The sequence below is a fragment of the Alligator mississippiensis genome, chromosome 4, assembly GCF_030867095.1.
Source record: "Alligator mississippiensis isolate rAllMis1 chromosome 4, rAllMis1, whole genome shotgun sequence".
Lineage (NCBI taxonomy): Eukaryota > Metazoa > Chordata > Crocodylia > Alligatoridae > Alligator > Alligator mississippiensis.
Genome location: NC_081827.1, coordinates 71,347,034 through 71,365,161, shown reverse-complemented (window position 1 = coordinate 71,365,161; position 18,128 = coordinate 71,347,034). Strand labels below are relative to the sequence as shown.

The window sequence follows — 18,128 nt, the reverse complement described above, 5'->3', positions numbered from 1 at the left end:
ATCCCCTTCTCTTCTTCTTTTAAGACAGTATGTACTTTATGCAGGGGAACAGAAACCTCAGAATAGTTTATCACTTTGAATTCAGTTTTGTAATCCAGTAAAACCGCCTCACCTGCAACCATTGCAGCAAGCATGTCAAGGTGGAGAGGAGGAAGCTAGGGGAAAATAAACCTCAGAATAGTTTATCACTTTGAATTTTGTTTTGTACCCCAGTAAGACCGCCTTACCTGCAAACGCTGCAGCAAGCATGTCAAGGTGTGTGCGTGCGGGGGCGAGGAGGGGGGAGGGGGGGAAGCTAGGAAAAATAAGCCTCTGAATTACTTTGAATTCTGTTTTTGTAATCCAGTGAGAGCGCCTCTCCTGCAACCGTTGCAGCATGCATGTCAAGCGGGGGGGCTAGAGTGAAAAGCTCACGTTGAGAACCAGCGATGACAGGCTAGATGCTGAGAATGAACAAGAAGTGGAGAAGAATTCTGCTGCATACAACTGTCAAAAGCTGAGCAGAAAAGACCCCTGACAACACCCCTGACAACACCCTCAGCAACATCTACTCTACTGCAGCAATCATTGAAAAAAACCACGCACACAACAAATTAATGCTTAAAAAAAAAATCAAAAAAGGGGAAAGGCTTCTCACTCTGATTTCGCCCTTCTCCACACCCAGCCCAACTCGAGAACTGGAAAGCAAAAGCCCCAGCCGCAGCCAAGGGCACGCTGGAAAAGGAAGACGGAGCGGGTCAAATCAGGCCAAAGCAAGCCCAGGCGAGGGGACCTGGCGCGGGCGGTCTCCCAAGCACCTGCGGCGGGACGGGCTCCTCCTGCCTCCAGCCCGCGTTATCCCCCGCGGGCAGGACGGAGCCGGCCCGGGGCAGCTCGGATGCTCCTCGGACGGGAGGGGCGGGGAGGGGGCCGAGGCTCACTCACAGGTAGGAGGTGAAGGCGCTGAGGTTGGCGGGCACCGCCGTGAGGCCGCGGTCCGAGCAGTCCGCCCGCAGCAGCGCCCCGTCCGCCTCGCAGCGACACGGCGCGGGGCAGCCCCGCGGCCGCCGGCCCCCCGCCAGCGCCAGCAGCAGCAGCAGCAGCAGCAGCAGCGGGAGCCGCGCGCCGCCGGCCGCCGGGGAGGTGTCCATGGTGCCGGGCGGGTGCGGTGCTGCAAGCGCCGGGCGCCCTTCGCATCCCCCGGCTACGCGCGGGCCGGGCTCGGGCTCGGGCTCGGGGGCTGCCGGGGCGAGTGGTGCAGCGCCCGCCCGCCCGCGCGCCGCTCTCTGCCGCCGCATCCCAGCTCGCGCCGCTTTAAGGCGCCGCCGCTGCCCCGACCCGCGCGCCCGCTGACGCCGCCCTCAGCCTTGCCCGCTGCCGGGGCCCTGCCAGCGCCGCCGGCCGGGGGAGGGAGGCGGAGGCGGGGAGCAGGGAGGGGCGCTGGCGCCTCGCGCGGGCCGGCCCCGCGCCGCTCAGGGGGGCTCCGCTCGGGTCACACCCAGCTGAGGAGCAGCGGTGGCCGGGACCTGCTTTATTCCCCCGCCCTCCCGCTCCCCTTCCTTTCCCTTCCCTTCCCTCAGAGGGAAGCCTGAGGCACCCCAGTGCCAATGCCCTGCAGCTCCCGGGGCAGCCCAGGGCTGGCGCTTCCTGCGCTAGTGGCGGAGCAGGGCACCTCACATGGAAAGCCCCTGGCAGTGCTGTGAGGGCCGGAGGCACCTGCCCCAAATCGCAACCCCTCGTTTGTCACCGATTTTTAGGGTTGGAAGGGACTTTGGTAGATCATCAAGTCCGACCCCCTGCCCTGGGTAGAAAAGAGCGCTGGGGTCTTCTAGGTGCTTGCCCAGTCTCCTCTTGAAGACCCCCAGGGTAGGGGAAAGCACCATCTCCCTTGGAAACCTCTTCCAGATTTTGGCAACCCTCAGGTAAAGAAATTTTTCCTGATGTCTAATCTAAATCTGCGCATTCACCAAAGGCGCATAGAGGGGAAGTATCACCTCCTTGGACCTTTTCGCGATGCACCTTCTAATGCATGAAAGAGTACAGTTGGCTTTAGTTATCACTTTGTAGGATCCGCAGTGTCACAAGCAAGCTGGCCCGCCCTGGTCCCCCTCAGCTTTTGGCAGCAGAATTGCTCTAGAAGTGTCCACAGTAAAAAGAAGAAGAAAGGAAAGCTTAGAGCTGGCCTTGACTGACAGGTGCCTGGTGGGGAGGAGGGGGTTGCACTGGTGTGCTTGCACCCCTCCCTTTCATGCCTGCTCCGCCCAACATTTCAGACCAGGTGGGTGGCGGTGGCAGGAGTGTTTTCTCCTCAGGCAGTGCTGAAGGAGTGCATTGACTTCGTGAACAGACAAAACTCTTGGGGTAGAAGCGATATCTTTTTTAAGCCAACTAAATAGTAGCAAAACAGTCCGCTCTTCATTCCTTGGGTATGAGAACCACCTTCTCTTCTTTTTGATGGTCTTGATGTCCCACCAATGAAGCCAGCCTTTGTTCTGCCATTCTGCTGTCCTTTAGTTGCTCCTGGTCATGAAGCTACTGGTTTGCACCCCTGCAGATTGTTTTTTCATTCATTCCAAGGAAGGGATATTTGTTTTTTGCTTCAATCTAAACCTGAAGAATACAGCCTGGGGCCCCTAGCATATTAGTAAAGCTTCTGGGTTATTTTTAACTGGAGAAAAATATGTGACAATGCACCTCACCATCTGCACCCCCCTTTTCAAAATTCTAGATCTATCTGTGGGTGCCTTGAATCTAAGGAGGGATGTCCTGAGTTTAACAAAGCAGAGAGAGAACCACTGGCTCAGTCCCCTTTGAAGGTTTTACCTTAATTCCTATAATGCATTTAGTTTGCTCAGATCACAGAAGGAGTTCAGTTGTGGCCTTTGGTGTGATGGAATTATTCCAAGTAAGTAAAATGCCTGGCTAAAGAAAGCAGACAATCTTACCGAATATGGGACAGGTAGCTTTAATAGCATGTTCCTTGAATTATCATCATTACAGTTCTCTTCTATGATATAGCACTTCTGAGCTAAATAAGCTCTGAATATAAAAATGAAATAGTGACTGGTTTGTGGAGAAAAAGAAAAGATACATTTTGTTTTCAAAATGAATATATTTCTTTTCTGAGGGACTGTTTAGTGGCATGTTTGATCTGATCAGACCAGTTAAAATAACACTATAATTACTTGCAGACTAGACAGTTGTCTGCTCCACTTTAGTAGCCGGTTATTGTGTGAGTGGCTCCAGGCTGTAAGGGACATACATTTTCTAGCTGTTATGGGGACAGGAAACTTGTGGCATCAACGTAAAAATCAGGATTACCTGTGGTTCAGTAAAATGCAACAGCAAAGCTGCTTCTCTGCAACTGTAGAAAAATCCTGGAATATGTGTTACTTTTACATTATGCAAAACAAGATCTAACTTCATTTGCATCAAGAAGCTGTACTGATCTTTCAGCTATTCTGTGTCATTTTATTAAGAAAGATCATTTTAATTACCTTTTAAAATATACTTCAGAAGCCTAGGGGTTTAAGCATGAGCTCCCATCAATTTCTTTCAAGGGTTGGGGGCCTAACTTCTCATTTTCTCTCTAAAAAACCTTTCCCTCAGTCAGTAATGGCTAGGTTCCCAGGTATTGTAAATTGGCATAGTTCCCTTGATTTAACTGAAACAACACCAGTTTGCATCACCTTTGAATCTGTCCCTTTATTCTTGTACTAATGTTGGAATGCTGTAGCCATGATGGTCCAGGAAATATGTGCAAAGGAAGGGAGTTTTTGGTGATGTCTTTAATAGACCAACTGTGTACTTAGGAGGGATGGTAGACAAGCTTTTGGTCAGTGAGATCGACTGCGGCGGACCCCCGCCCCCCTCTCCCAGTCACTGACTCAAGAGGCACCAGTCGCCCATGATCTGGGCAACTGTCGCCCAGAAGATGCACTCTTTGCCGTGGCCTGCTTTCAATTGTTCAAGTGTGTTCTCTTGGCCCCAAATGGCCAAGAGGTCAGCCACCTCATCTGCCCTCCAGCTGGGTCCCCAGTGCTGGCCCTGGACAGGCTCCTTTGCCCAGGTCTCACCACTTGTCTCACCAGCAGAGATCCAGGTGTTCCTTGTTTAAAAAATGCAAATTCTGTAATAAGAAACCTAAATTCTCTCATTAAAATACCCCAAATAGTGTTCTTTCACTATTAAAATGAAATGCCACTATACAGGAGATCCTTGCCATTAGTGGGGGATATGTTCCTGTGATCCCTGTGAATGGCAAAATCCATGAATAGGGCGCTGCGTTCATGAATGTAGTCTGCGTTCATTAATGCAGTGCCCCCGGCAGCTGAGGGGGGGACATGGTTCCAGTGTTGACAGTGGGAGCATGGTGTGGATGGCGGGAGTGTGGCATCAACAGTGGGAACCTGATGGTGGCATGGGAGCCTGGCAGCAGCAAGCTCAGAGCTCCTGTGGAGCTCCGATAAGTGTTTAAAGTGTATTTAAAATGCAGGTTCAGCATTTGTGAATATTTGAGACCATGAATGGTGAACCCGCAAATACTGAGGGTTTCCTGTATATAGAAAGATCAGTTGAGCAATGTTTTATTGATATATTTACAAGTTTAAAGCAATTTGAAAGCCTACCAGTGCCTCTATCATCATAATACATTCTAAATATCTATACCATTCTAAATATCTATACACTTTGGCATTTCGTTTTGGCATTTTTGTCATAGAAAAATCAGAGCTGCCCTTATCTGCTTTTGCTCATTAGGATGAGCAGCACTGATATGCCAATGCCCTGCCCTTGCTCTTCACTTTCAACTTACAGCCTGCCCTCCACCCCAGTCCCCTAACTCCTCACTCACAGGGCCAGGTATGTGGGTGAAGGGGTTTGTGGGGGTAGCTTGGGGGTGTGGGGTTTGTGGGTGGATTGTGGGGGGACTGTGGGTGTGAGGGGGGCGCTTCTCAGGAGGTGTGGGTACCCTGCACCCCATAGGGCGCAGCCCCCCTGGACAGCTCACGGATTGCCCCCCCCCACAGGGCCACAGCCCCCCAACAGGGGCCACAGCTCCTGCCCACAGGGCCACAGCCCCCCCAAAAGGGACCACAGCTCTGCCCCACAGGGCCACAGCTCCCCCTCACAGGGGCCACAGCTCCTCCCCACAGGGCCACAGCCCCCCAACAGGGCCTACACACGCCCCACAGGGACCAAAGCCCCCCTGCTGGGCCCATAGCTCACCTCCGCAGCAGCAGTGGCCATTGGGGTGCTCAGTTCCCTCCTGACACAGCCCCCTGTGGTGAGGAGCAGTGTGGCGCAGCCCTGGCCACCTAGCCCCTGGCACTGCCTGTGTGACAGAACCTGACCTGGCATAACACATAGTCCCTGCGAGTGGCACCGGCCCCTGGGTGATAGCCTGAGCAGTCCGGAGCTGCCTGGAGGTGCATGGCCCCGCCCCGAGCCAGGCCAGGTCCACGCATTGTGGCACAGGCAGCACCGGGTGCCAGGAGGCTGGGGCTGCACTACGCTGCCCCACACCACGGGGATGGGGCACGGTGCCAGGAGGTCCCTGAGTGCCCCAATGGCTACTGCTGCTGCTGCTGCGGGGGGCTGTGGGCCTTGTGGGCAGCAGGCAGGGGACCCACCCCTCCCAAGCAGCACCCCCTCACAGTCCCCTCCCGCCAGTCCCCTACACCCACACAGCCCTGGCTTCAGTCCCCCTACCCTCAGTCCTTACTTACCCGGGGATGGAGCCCGGGTCCAGGTCACTGCAGCCTGCACTGTACCCTGCTTCGAATGTGCTGCAGCATGCTGCAGCACCAGAGCAACGGGCAGCCATAGAGACACTGTGGCTGGCTACCAGAGCATCTCTTTTGAGGACCTGAGCCTCCAGTTGCCTCAGGGCATGGTCCTGGACTGTGCCCTGCCCTGCTATTTTTCTGAGGTTTTTTTTTTTGATACCTGCATATCCCCAGTTTGAGACGCAGCAAGAGTCATGCTGGAAACAAAAACAATTCTCCGTGCTGGATATTTGCCGCGCAGGCTCAAAATTTGATACCTGGATGCAGGTATCAAATTTTGAGCCTGCGCGGCAAATATCCAGCATGGGGAATGGGTTTTTATTCCTAGCATGCCTCTTGCCATGTCTCGAACTGTTTTGAGACATGGCAAGAGGCACGTGCGAGCTTGTCTGGACACGCCCATAAAGTCCAAAATGAGGGACCAATGAAAAAACCAGCAAGATATATCTATTAACATATACTATCATTTGTAATCCTCATCCCTCACCTTTGAGCCATCATTTGATGTAATGTGAGCTGCAAAAGGGCTTACGCTAGAGCATAAATGCTTTACTTAACAGTAATAAAAGTGACTTCATAGATGTTAGATGTTAGGGTCGGAAGGGACCTCAATAGATCATCAAGTCCGACCCCCTGCATAAGCAGGAAAGAGTGCTGGGTCTAAATGACCCCAGCTAGATACTCGTCTAACCTCCTCTTGAAGACCCCCAGGGTAGGGGAGAGCACCACCTCCCTTGGGAGCCCGTTCCAGACCTTGGCCACTCGAACTGTGAAGAAGTTCTTCCTAAGGTCCAGTCTAAATCTGCTCTCTGCTAGCTTGTGGCCATTGTTTCTTGTAACCCCCGGGGGCGCCTTGGTGAATAAATCCTCACCATTTCCCTTCTGCGCCCCCGTGATGAACTTATAGGCAGCCACAAGGTCGCCTCTCAACCTTCTCTTGCGGAGGCTGAAAAGGTCCAGTTTCTCTAGTCTCTCCTCGTAGGGCTTGGTCTGCAGGCCCTTGACCATACGAGTTGCCCTTCGCTGTACCCTCTCCAGGTTATCCGCATCCTTCTTGAAGTGTGGCGCCCAGAATTGCACGCAGTACTCCAACTGCGGTCTGACCAACGCCCTATGGAGGGGAAGTATCACCTCCCTGGACCTATTTGTCATGCATCTGCTGATGCACGATAAAGTGCCATTGGCTTTTCTGATGGCTTCGTCACACTGCCGGCTCATGTTCAACTTGGAGTCCACTAGGACTCCAAGATCCCTTTCCACCTCCGTGCCACCCAGCAGGTCATTCCCTAGGCTGTAGGTGTGCTGGACATTTTTCCTCCCTAGGTGCAGCACTTTGCATTTCTCCTTGTTGAACTGCATCCTGTTGTTTTCTGCCCACTTGTCCAGCCTATCCAGGTCTGCCTGCAGCTGTTCCCTGCCCTCCGGCGTGTCCACTTCTCCCCATAGCTTTGTGTCATCTGCAAACTTGGACAGAGTACATTTCACTCCCACGTCCAAGTCGCTGATGAAGACATTAAAGAGTATCGGTCCAAGGACCGAACCCTGCGGGACCCCACTGCCCACACCCTTCCAGGTCAAGACCGACCCATCTACCACGACTCTTTGGGTGCGACCCTCTAGCCAATTCGCCACCCACCGGACTGTGCAGTCATCCATATCACAGCCTCTTAATTTGTTCACCAGTATGGGGTGGGATACTGTATCGAAGGCCTTCCTGAAGTCCAGGTATACGACATCCACCCCTCCTCCTGTGTCCAGGCGTTTCGTAACCTGGTCATAGAAGGAGACTAGGTTGGTCAGGCACGATCTGCCCACCACAAACCCATGCTGGTTTCCCCTCAGCATAATTTGGCCTGCCGGGCTCTCACAAATGTGAGCCTTGATAATTTTTTCAAAGACTTTACCAAGGATGGAGGTGAGACTGACCGGCCTATAGTTGCCCGGGTCCTCCTTCCTCCCCTTTTTGAAAATGGGGACCACGTTAGCCCTTTTCCAGTCCTCCAGGACTTGGCCTGTGCGCCACGAGCATTCGAATATTCCCGCCAGTGGCTCTGCAATGACGTCGGCCAGTGCCTTCAGCACCCTGGGATGGAGCCCATCCGGGCCTGCCGACTTAAAGGCATCCAGTTCTTCCAAGTGACTCTGCACCACCTCAGGATCTACGCATGGAAGTCTGGCGCCTTGCTGCTGCCTCTCTACAACCCCAGTGAGAGACTTGTCGTGCCCCTCGCTTAGGAACACTGAGGCAAAGAACTTGTTGAGGAGTTCAGCCTTGTCCCCCCTATCTGTCACCAATTGCTTCTGCCCATTTAGCAGGGGTCCTATTCCTCCCTGGGCCTTCCTTTTACTCCCTATGTATCTAAAAAACAATTTCTTGTTGTCCTTTACTTGGGTTGCCATCCTCAGCTCCATGGTAGCTTTGGCCCGCCTAACTGCCTCCCTACAAGCACGAGCAGAGGAGGTATATTCATCTTTAGTGATCTCACCCTGTTTCCACTTTTTATGTGCTCCCCTTTTGGCCCTTAGGCTGCCCTGGATTTCTCTGGTCAGCCATGGAAGCCTCCTGGCCCCTTTCCCTCTTTTGCCTCGCTCGGGGATCGTCTTGCTTTGTGCCCAAAGGATCGTTTCCTTTAGGCACAGCCACCCTTCTTGGGCACCCATCCCATCAAAACTCCTACTCTGCAGTGCTTCCTTGACTAATCGCCTGAGTGCAATGAGATCAGCTTTCCTAAAGTCTAGCACTTTCACCCTACTAGTTACCTTTCCCACTCGCCGTCTTATGTTGAATTCTATCATAAGGTGATCACTGTCTCCCAGATAGCTACCGATTTGGAGGTCCCCTATCATGTCATCTCCCGTTGCCAATACCAGATCCAGTATGGCATTCCCTCTAGTGGGACCATGCACCTCCTGTGTCAGGTGGAGGTCCTGTACACAAGTTAGAAACCTGCGTGAGCGATGGGACCTTGCTGTCTGTGTCTCCCAGCAGATGTCCGGGTAGTTTAGGTCCCCCATGACTTCCGCCTCTTTAGCTTTTATGGTCTCCGAGAGTTGCCTCAGGAGCCCCGCATCTATTTCTTCCCCTTGGTGTGGGGGTCTGTAACAGACCCCTACCACCAAATCCCTTTCTCCTTGCCCCCCATGTAGCCTAACCCACAATCCTTCTACTTCCTCAGCCTCGGATTCTGTCTTGATGAGGGTTGATGTATATTGCTCACTGACATAAAGTGCAACCCCCCCCCCCTTTCTTCCCCGACCTGTCCTTTCTGTACAATCTATAGCCCTCAATATGTACCACCCAGTCATGGGATGAATCCCACCAGGTCTCTGTTAGCCCCACTAAGTCATAGGTGTTTAGTGCAAGCAGGAGCACTAGTTCATCCTGCTTGTTCCCCATGCTCCTAGCATTAGTATATAGGCACTTGAGCCCTGCGACTGGCGCCTTTGCTGCCCCCCTGCTCCCAGTCCCATGGGGCCCATTGTTTCTTACCTTCTTGTTCCTTACCTGTTCTGTTGTGCTGGCCTCCCCATGGCTTTCAGGTTCCCAATGTTCTCCTTCTTCAGGCTGGGCTGTCCTTGTGGGTGCCACATGGTTTGGTGGTCCACAGCTTCCCCTGCCCTCGTACTCCCCTCCCCCCGACGAGCCTAGTTTAAAGCCCGCCGGAGGAGATCCGCCAACCTAGAAGAAAACACACGCTTACCTTTGGGGGACAGGTGAAGCCCATCCCAGCTGAGCATGTCCCTCGTCGTGATGTGCAGGTCATGGTCCAGGAAGCCGAAGCCTGCCTCGAGACACCACTGCTGAAGCCGCCAGTTGGTCTCTCTGATGCAGTTCTCCTGCCGTCTTCCTCGTCCGGTCACTGGTAGGATGGAAGAGAAAACCACCTGGGCACCGAACTCCTTCAGCACGCCGCCCAGAGCACAGTAGTCCGCCATCAAGTGATCGGGGGTTCTCCTGGCTGCATCATTAGTACCCACATGGACTAGGACCATGGGGTAATAATCGGTGGGCTTGATCCTGGCCTGGATTACCTCCGTCACATCCCGAATCTTTGCTCCAGGGAGGCAGCATACCTCTCGTGCCGAGGGGTCCTGGCGACAGATGGGTCCTTCCGTACCTCTCAGGATGGAGTCTCCTATGACGAGCACTCGTCGCCTCTTCCTCTGGGTCATCGTGGATCTCTTGATCTGTTTGGGGTGTGAAGAACGTGGTGTTTCTTCTTGCCCAAGGGTGTCCTCCTCCCCTTCCATCTCCTGCAGGGTCGCCAGGGCCTCGTACCTGTTCACCAGTCGGACTGGAGAAGCTGGTACCGGTTCTCTGCGTGCCGCTCCGGTCCTGGCTGTGACCGTCTGCCACTCTGCTGTGGAGGGTATTCCCCGGGGTGCTTCTTCCTTGGGTGCCTGGGCCTGCAGGGAAAGGAAATAACTGTCAATTTCATCCTCCGCCTCCCTGATCCCCCTCAGCCTGCTAACCTCCTCCCGGAGCTCCCTCACCTGCGCCTCCAGGGCCCTAAGACGGGCACCTGCTGGACAGGTGTGGGGGCCCCCAATCTCTGCTCCCCCCGGCCCTGCTGGGGATCCCCCACAGGCCAGGAGGTAGGGGGACACCGGCTCCCCCATGGGCTCGGTCTGGGTGGAGGCCTCAGACCTGCCCCGGGTAGCCTTGTCCCCCTGGGCAGAGGCCCTAGCAGTACTCCTCGTAGACACCATTCTACAAGCTGCTGTTTGTAGACCTGCGCGGTGTCTACGCCCTACCCCTACAGGAGTCCCACTCCTGGCCCTCCTGGCCCGCCCTCCGGCGCGAACGCCCGCGCAAACGCCGGCGTGCTCTTACAGAGTGCGCCTGTTTGCGCACTCTGTTCGCGCTGCGCGGCTCGGGAGCGCGGCTCCCTACCGGCTCAGCTATATGGGACCCAGGGGGCTTCCCCTCCAGATCCGGCTCAGCTGCGCCGGGTCCCTCCGCCCCACTTACCTTCGGGGGATCAGCTGCTGCTGCCCCCGCTGCTGATTCCTCTGTTGTTGCTGCTGCCGCCGCCGCCTCCGGTCAGTTGGTTGGTAAGAAGGGCACACGTGCGTGCGGGACACACGTGTGCTGCCTCCTCTCCTTCCCGCTGCTGGTTCCCGACTTCTGCTTTTCTGGTTGTGCAGGCCACAAAATTGGGTAAGTCCAAGACCCCCCCCCACCATTTCATTATTTGCTTAGGATAGGGGTTTCAACTGGGGGTACTTTGGAAGGCCTCAGGGAATACACCATGGAGGTTCAGAGAAGCCGGTGGCACTTCCAGTTTGGTTTCACCGGCAGCACTTCTGATTTTGCTGTCATGCTCTGTACGGGGGTCCCCCTCCCCTCCCCTCGCTCATTGACTGGCCACTGGGGGACCCCACCCACCCACCTATCAACTGGCCACGGGGGGGGGGAGGGGGGAACTCCCTGCTTCTCAACCAGCCACCGGGGGTACCCTGACCAAAAAAGTTTGAAAACCCCTGGTTTAGGATACAATTGTCTGAAAGCACAGGAGACGGAGGCACAAATGGATAGGGAGAAAAGCTGCAAGATGTAGAGTTTATTTTGTGTATCTTGGTACTTGTACTGAAGAGTAATTTCCCTATTCATCCACCCTATGTATGGCTGTTGCTGAATTACGTGGTTTCTGAGAGTTCTCTCACTGAGTGCAATTGAATATGTACTGGTCTATGGGCTTGTCAAATCTAAGTTATTTGAACACTATTTTCCTCTATGTTAACAGTTTATTTATAGAAATAAGCATTTCACAATACTAGAATCATTTCTACACTTTGCCAGAAGATATCAGAATAATTTTTAGTTAACAGGCAAGTAAATATTTTTCATAAGTAGGATGAAATAGTATTTACACAATGAGGTGACTATTATAGACATATCAAATTTGTTCTAAAAGGTATAGAGTACATTGTTTACCCTGCTCAATCCATGTTAAGGATATAATCAGTGTTAGGGTTGATATCTTCACTTCCAACAGATAAACCTAATTTAATTAATTAAGAGGGGTATAGACATATTTAGCTATAAAGGTATTTGTTTGGGAATTATTTATTTTTCACAAATATTTGTTTGTACAGGTAGTAAATTCATTTGAACTACTAAACATACCTTTATTTAATTTTACCTAATATAAATATTAACTTTTAAAAACTAGTTTTAAGAACCAATTAAAAGCAGTCTGTGGTAGGTTTGGGACATGCTGTAACTACTGACTTTTGTGCAAATCAGTTATTACAGTTTTTTATTTTAATATTTTTCATAAATACAACTCCTTGTTTTTGCAGAAGGTAAAAAGAAAAACTAGGTCACCGCAGTAATGTATGGGGTGCTATTATTGTTCTAAAAGGCTATCACTGATAAGCTTAGATGAGATTAGTTTCTTAAGGAATGATCTGTTGGAGCAGATATGTTCAAACAACTGAGCATGTTGTACTAGTTAATTGGAGTGAAATCCAGGCCCCATTGAAGTGAATGGCAAAATCCCCATTGATTCCATTGGAGCTCAGATTTCACCCTTGATCCACAGATGATAAACATAACTGATAATGTTTTAATCAGAGCTGTCTGTTGTGTCTCTTCATACCAAAGAGAGCTTTTAATGTTATCTTCAGTCATAAAATACTATGTTCTGGTTTAAAAGAGATACATAATATGACATGTCTGTTGTTTATTGATATAATATCCCATGTTAAATGGAATTTTGTGTATTCATTAAGCAAAATGCTAGAGTACATATGTACTTATGGAGCACAAGCCAATCATATAGCAGTTCTGAAGAGCAGCAATTTAACGTGCAGAGTAGTCATTTGTTAAGCCATGATCTGCCAGGCACCTGGATCACAGCCTGCAAAAAATTTAGCTTTTATATAAAAGCTACTTTTAAATACAAGTAACATGAAGAACCACAAATTGCCTATTATTATTTCTGTTCTACAACTTAAAATGCATAAGCTGATTTTAAGTGTTGCTAACACACCTCGGGATGAGAATTTATGTGCTAAGTTTCTGCCTGAAGTGAATTCTATAACAGAATTATAACACTACTGCCTAATAAAATGTCCATAGCCAAAGCTGGTTTTAAAACAAATGTTTAACAGACTCTACTACACTATCAGGATTAGTGGCTAATACTTAAAAATAAGGAATTTACAATATGATGCCAAACTGAAAATATATGATGGCAAAAGAGGAGGTAGAATTTTATAGTGCTTGGTGTACAGTTTAATGTAAAGAAAAGTCCTGTTCTCCCCTTATACTGATGCTGTTTAATACATTAGAATTCTTTGGTTAAAATGGACAAAAAGAGGGGTTTGAATTCTTTGTCCATTGTGGAGCTAAGCTCTGCCTTGAATCTGTTCAAGTTACCCCATGGAGCAAGAGGATTTGTGACTGTGCAGACCCAGCCTCCCTTAGGCTGCAGAGTGCTATTGCATGTCTTGTGACCTAAACAAGATCTTAGTCCCTCTGATCTCTGCAGTGTCACAACCCAATGATTTTAGTGCCTCGGCACGATGGAATTTTCCTGCCACATGAGAGTCTCTGTGCACAGCAAAAGTTTTCTGCTGCAACAGAAAACCCGGTGCAAGAGAGTTCCCGCCATTCGCGTGCAAATTTGTGTCCCACTATTGGCCAGTTCTAAATTATTCCTACGTGGGGGCTACTGATTGGCTTGCTAGCTGTATAAAATTCTGTGCGACTTCTGCCCAAGTCGGAGAACTTTGAGCATGCTGCAGAGTGCCTTTGAAGATTCCTGACTTGCGGCTGAGCTGATCGATAGCCTGATCACCTATCGATTCTTCTGCCCGTCACCGAGCGCAATCCTTCGACATACCCTTTTCCCTGCCGGCCTGACTCGTGTATGGATTCGCTGGCCTGAGCCTTGGCAGCTGGAGCAACTCGTGTAGTTGTTTAAGCGACCGGACCACCTGCGTCGTGACTACTAGCGGCATAAGTAAAGTTTTTTGCAACCAATACGCTTCGTCTGCCTCTCCATTCACCAGCCCGCCCAACGACCGAGTAATTTCGAAATCACCTCAAGTCGGCTCCGGCCGTCTGAGACATGGTGACGAGGATGGGATCTAAGGGCACGGTGATGGAGATGAACCTAATTGGGTGCTGCCCTTGGCGCACCGGGATTCGCCGCGTAGAGAATGCAAACGATCTATGCGCACATATCGCCTACCACCAGGAGGTAGAAGGGGATGAACGAAATATTGATGGCTACTTCTCCGTAAAGAAAGAAGAAGCGGTCATAAAAGAGTGGAGAACTAAGCTATCCCTTGGGGAGTTCGGGTGTATAATGGGGAGTGATCGGGTCTATTATCGACCCCCGGAAGAAACATCGACCATATCCCTAGCCGGGGTGAAGGCGTGGAAGGCAGAAAAGCTGACCCCCGCTCAGGAGTTTGCTCAATGCACCCGATACCTAAGGGAAGGAGGGGAACCCACCCCAACGGACTAGTTCAACTGTCCGGATTTGGTGCCTGGATTGCGGGGTCATGAGTTTCTCGTTTAGCTCTGGGAGGACCTGGAAACCAAGGGCCGTCACGTGCCCAAATGGGGTTTAACTAAATGAAAGAAGGGAAAAATGATGAATGTGTTGTTCCGTACAGTAGCGGGTCTACTAAGGGAATATGCAAATTTGGAGGTTCAGCTGCATACGGCGGGTAAGGAGTCGCTGGAGCGGACGGTAAAGGGCTCCCGAATGACGCTTATCAATAGTGCCAGCCGCATGATGCCGCTGATAGAAAATGGCGCTGAAAGAAACGCGAGCTATCCGGAGAACCCCGAAAAGAGGGGCGGAGCTTCAGAAGACCCAGCGGGGATCTGCCTAGTGACTCCGCCCCCTGAGGTGACGTCGTTCCCAAAGGCCCCACCTCCTTGTCACAGGGAGGGGGCAGTGGGAGGAGGGATGTACCCAACGCTCCCACCTGAAGAATTTAACTCTCTCTCTGCCGCAGCTCATCCGATAGCCATGATGAAGCGTGTTGCGGATGAAGAAGGTACCACATGTACCACTGTTACCTCTCGCACACGCACCCGACCAGAAATTCAGGAACTTTGCAGAGAATCTAAAATAAAACCAGAAGAAACTTTGGCCATGTGGTTGGGACAATTAATAGTAGAGTTTGGATCTGACATTTTAGACAGGGAAGAAGCGAGTGCCCTGACCCGACAAGCGGCGTGGAGCGGAAGGCGCGCTACTGATTTGAGTGTGGTCACGGACATTGCCCACTGGCCCATCCCACTCCCAGCACTTGTAGTGGGACAGGTAACCCACAAATTCCACACCTGGCATGAGGGTCGCCCGCAGAAGGCCACTGCGGAGCAACTCCTCCTAGCCATAATCGGAGTATTATATCTTTCATGGAGCCCAAGAGCGAATCCAATGGGGCTAACAGCAGCCCAACGCAAGGAAAGATAGGCTCATCACCACCTATCGGACCCTGTGGCAATTCCAACGCCCCTGGAAGCTATAGACGCCTGTGTAGAGGTATATGGAGGAGCAAGTGCTGTTACTCCCCGACTCTTTTTGAACCCGATGGCGGGTCAGCCAGTGGGAAATCTCTTAGGCCATCTCCCACGACTGCAGGCGCTCATGAAACAGAGTGAAGAAACTTCTGATGATATAAAAGACCGATCTTCGGCATACCCAGTCGAAACACCGAGACCAAGACGTCAAGAATTTACCCCCCGGTGAGAGCCAGGGTGGTCACCTCCAAGAACCTTGAAGGAAAGAAATATGTTCGGATTTCTTCTCGCCCACTCCGGACTTACAAAGTATCAGTTGCGTATTTTGGGAGAAAGGACCCAACGTCGCCTAGCCGAAGCATTAGGATTCAAATTCGAAGACCCACCAAAAAACGAGTAATGGCCGTTGGCTCTGCCGGTGGCCTTCTCCAACTCGAACCTGACCCAACTGACCCTCGTCCTTATGCCGAACTCACTGTTTACAACCCTACTGATCCAGATGACCAACAACAAGTATTCTTCTTTCTCGATACTGGAGCTCAAGTCAATGTGATTACCTCAACGATACCTCACCAAAAGACCACCAAAATGATCAAGGTACAAGGGCTTAACTCTATTGCAGTCACCACAAAGGTAAAATTCTTAGTCCAAGGTTATCGATACACTCTAGAGGCCGTGTTAGGGGGCATCAACATTCTAGGAATCCCGGGGATTAAGGCGCTTGACCTTAAAGGACAAGTGCTACAAGCATTACCCGTTATTATCCCAGAACAGGATTGGCATCGACCAACGCTTTGTAACACCTCTACCTGGCGATATCGACCAATCCCAACCAAGGGTCCCCTAAAAAAGTCCCTTACTGACCTCCTACGGCGACTTGAGCAATGAGGTTGTATTAAAACCGTAACTGCTAGCACCTACCTGTCATCAGAATGGGGGGTTGCGAAACCTGGAAAGCCTAACGAAGCCCGGCTAGTTGTCGATTATAGAGAGGTCAACAAAAGATATCAAGTACTTCAACAACCTAACCCTTCTACTCTACCACAATGTATGTTTGAGATGGCTCAATTCCAGCAAAATAAGTGGGTCGGGGTCACACTGGATTTGAAAACCATGTTCTTTTCCATTCCAATAACTGACCCTGAAGGAATACTAAATATGTGCATTGATGGCACTATGTACAGGTGGACAGTTTGCCCACAGGGATATCGCAACACTCCGTCGCTGGCTACTGGTGCCATGAACAATACCCTGAAGAATTTTCAAGCCTTGCACTCTCTTCCCCCAGAGGAGGAATTAAGAATCTGGAGTTATGTCGACGACATTGCCATCATGGGTCGTGATAGTTCCATAGTTACTAGTATAGTCAACCAACTAGTCGCTCACCTTCAAAGTGAGGGATGGATGATCAACGAGGAAAAGTCATGCCTACATCCTGTAGATGACATCACGTTCCTCGGCACCCGATACATCGGTTCCATCCACCATGGAATCTCACATGATGGTCCTAACATTGATCCATTAAAAACATTCCTCCCTGTTACTAAGAGACATTTCCAACAGCTTTTAGGTCATTTAAACTGGTACCGGCATTATGTTGAACCCAGTGATTTGGCGCTCCTCACTAAGTTACAATGACAGATCCGTGACAAATCTCGAAAATCCACGCCCTGGACGAAGGGAGATCAGCGGAACTTGCTTCGCCTTCTAGCCACGGTTAAAAACACACAGCTCCATGCCATCGATCTAAGTGAGCCATTGACCGTAACCCTTGGTTCACCACAAACCACGTGTGGGCTATGGCGCACAATCCTCGCAATGAGCTAGTATACGCTGCCCATAAGTCGCTTCAAGCAGCACAACATCGATATGGAGCTATAGGGAAAATCCTCCTAGCCAGACAACTAGTGGAGCCATTAGCAAGGGGGCATGGGACACTACGCGCTCCCAGTGCCACATTGTTACCCTTGCTGGATGCGGAAAAAGTCGACCCGCATTTTCAGGGGGAGCCTAAAATGTGGAATATGTTGGTGCTTACTCACCATTACAACTGGCACTGTTGGAAGTTTGAAGATACGACACCTAATCCTAGCCCAGAAGATGAGGAAAAGGTCCCTACACTGTATGGAACCTCTGCCCTAGCATGGATGGTGTCAGATGGAACCTCCCGAAATGGCGGAGGCTATGGGTACTATTGCAAGGCTTGTCATGATAAAAAAATATTTCAAGCCTACCCAGACAACAGTTCGACCCAAAAATGTGAGTTGTTAGGATTCCTCAAGGTACTGGAACATTGTCTGATACATCATGACGATACGCTCCCTGTTCCGATCATCGCAATCGACTCGCAGTATATTTACAAAATTCTTACTGGTACAGCCCTTCCTACCAAAAATTTGAATGATTGGCAAGACATCTGGAAAACGTTAACTAAATTTGCACGGCTCCCGTTGGTTAGGCATACTAAGTCACACTGTCCGGATAGTGATCCAGTACATGAGGTCATCGATAAGCTCTTAGAAGACCCACTCCGGACCGACATAGTCTTGCCTATCACATCTACCTCCGGTCCTGAAGTAAATCCGTTCCTCGCGTGGCTTCATGAAAATTGGGGTCACCCGGGACCACGAGCTTGCCATCAACGTTGGTGCCGAACCATTACAGAGCCGGCCTCATACGGAGTTCGGCGTGATTGGGAAAAGGTAGCTCAGGTCTGTGAAATATGTGCTCAGGAGAAGTCTCATAGAACTAAGCATCAACTCAGAGCTTTCAACTCTTCACAGTTCCAGGCAGGAAAAGTCTGGCAGGTAGATCTGCTAGGACCCCTCCCAGGGTCTAAGCTGCCAAATAAAGGATTAGTTGTTGTCGAT

General features: G+C 51.0%; 1 protein-coding gene across 2 annotated transcripts in view; it reads right to left on the bottom strand.

Moving 5' to 3' along the window:
* The window catches only part of LGR5 (leucine rich repeat containing G protein-coupled receptor 5), a 131,179-nt gene extending 129,867 nt beyond the window's left edge, over positions 1-1,312 (bottom strand). For both annotated transcript variants that reach the window (XM_006273808.4, XM_059726087.1), the window contains exon 1: positions 925-1,312. In XM_006273808.4, the coding sequence (XP_006273870.4) occupies positions 925-1,277 (353 nt within the window). In that variant the 5' untranslated portion in view covers positions 1,278-1,312. The remainder of the gene's footprint in view (positions 1-924) is intronic.
* Between the last annotated feature and the right edge of the window lie 16,816 nt (positions 1,313-18,128).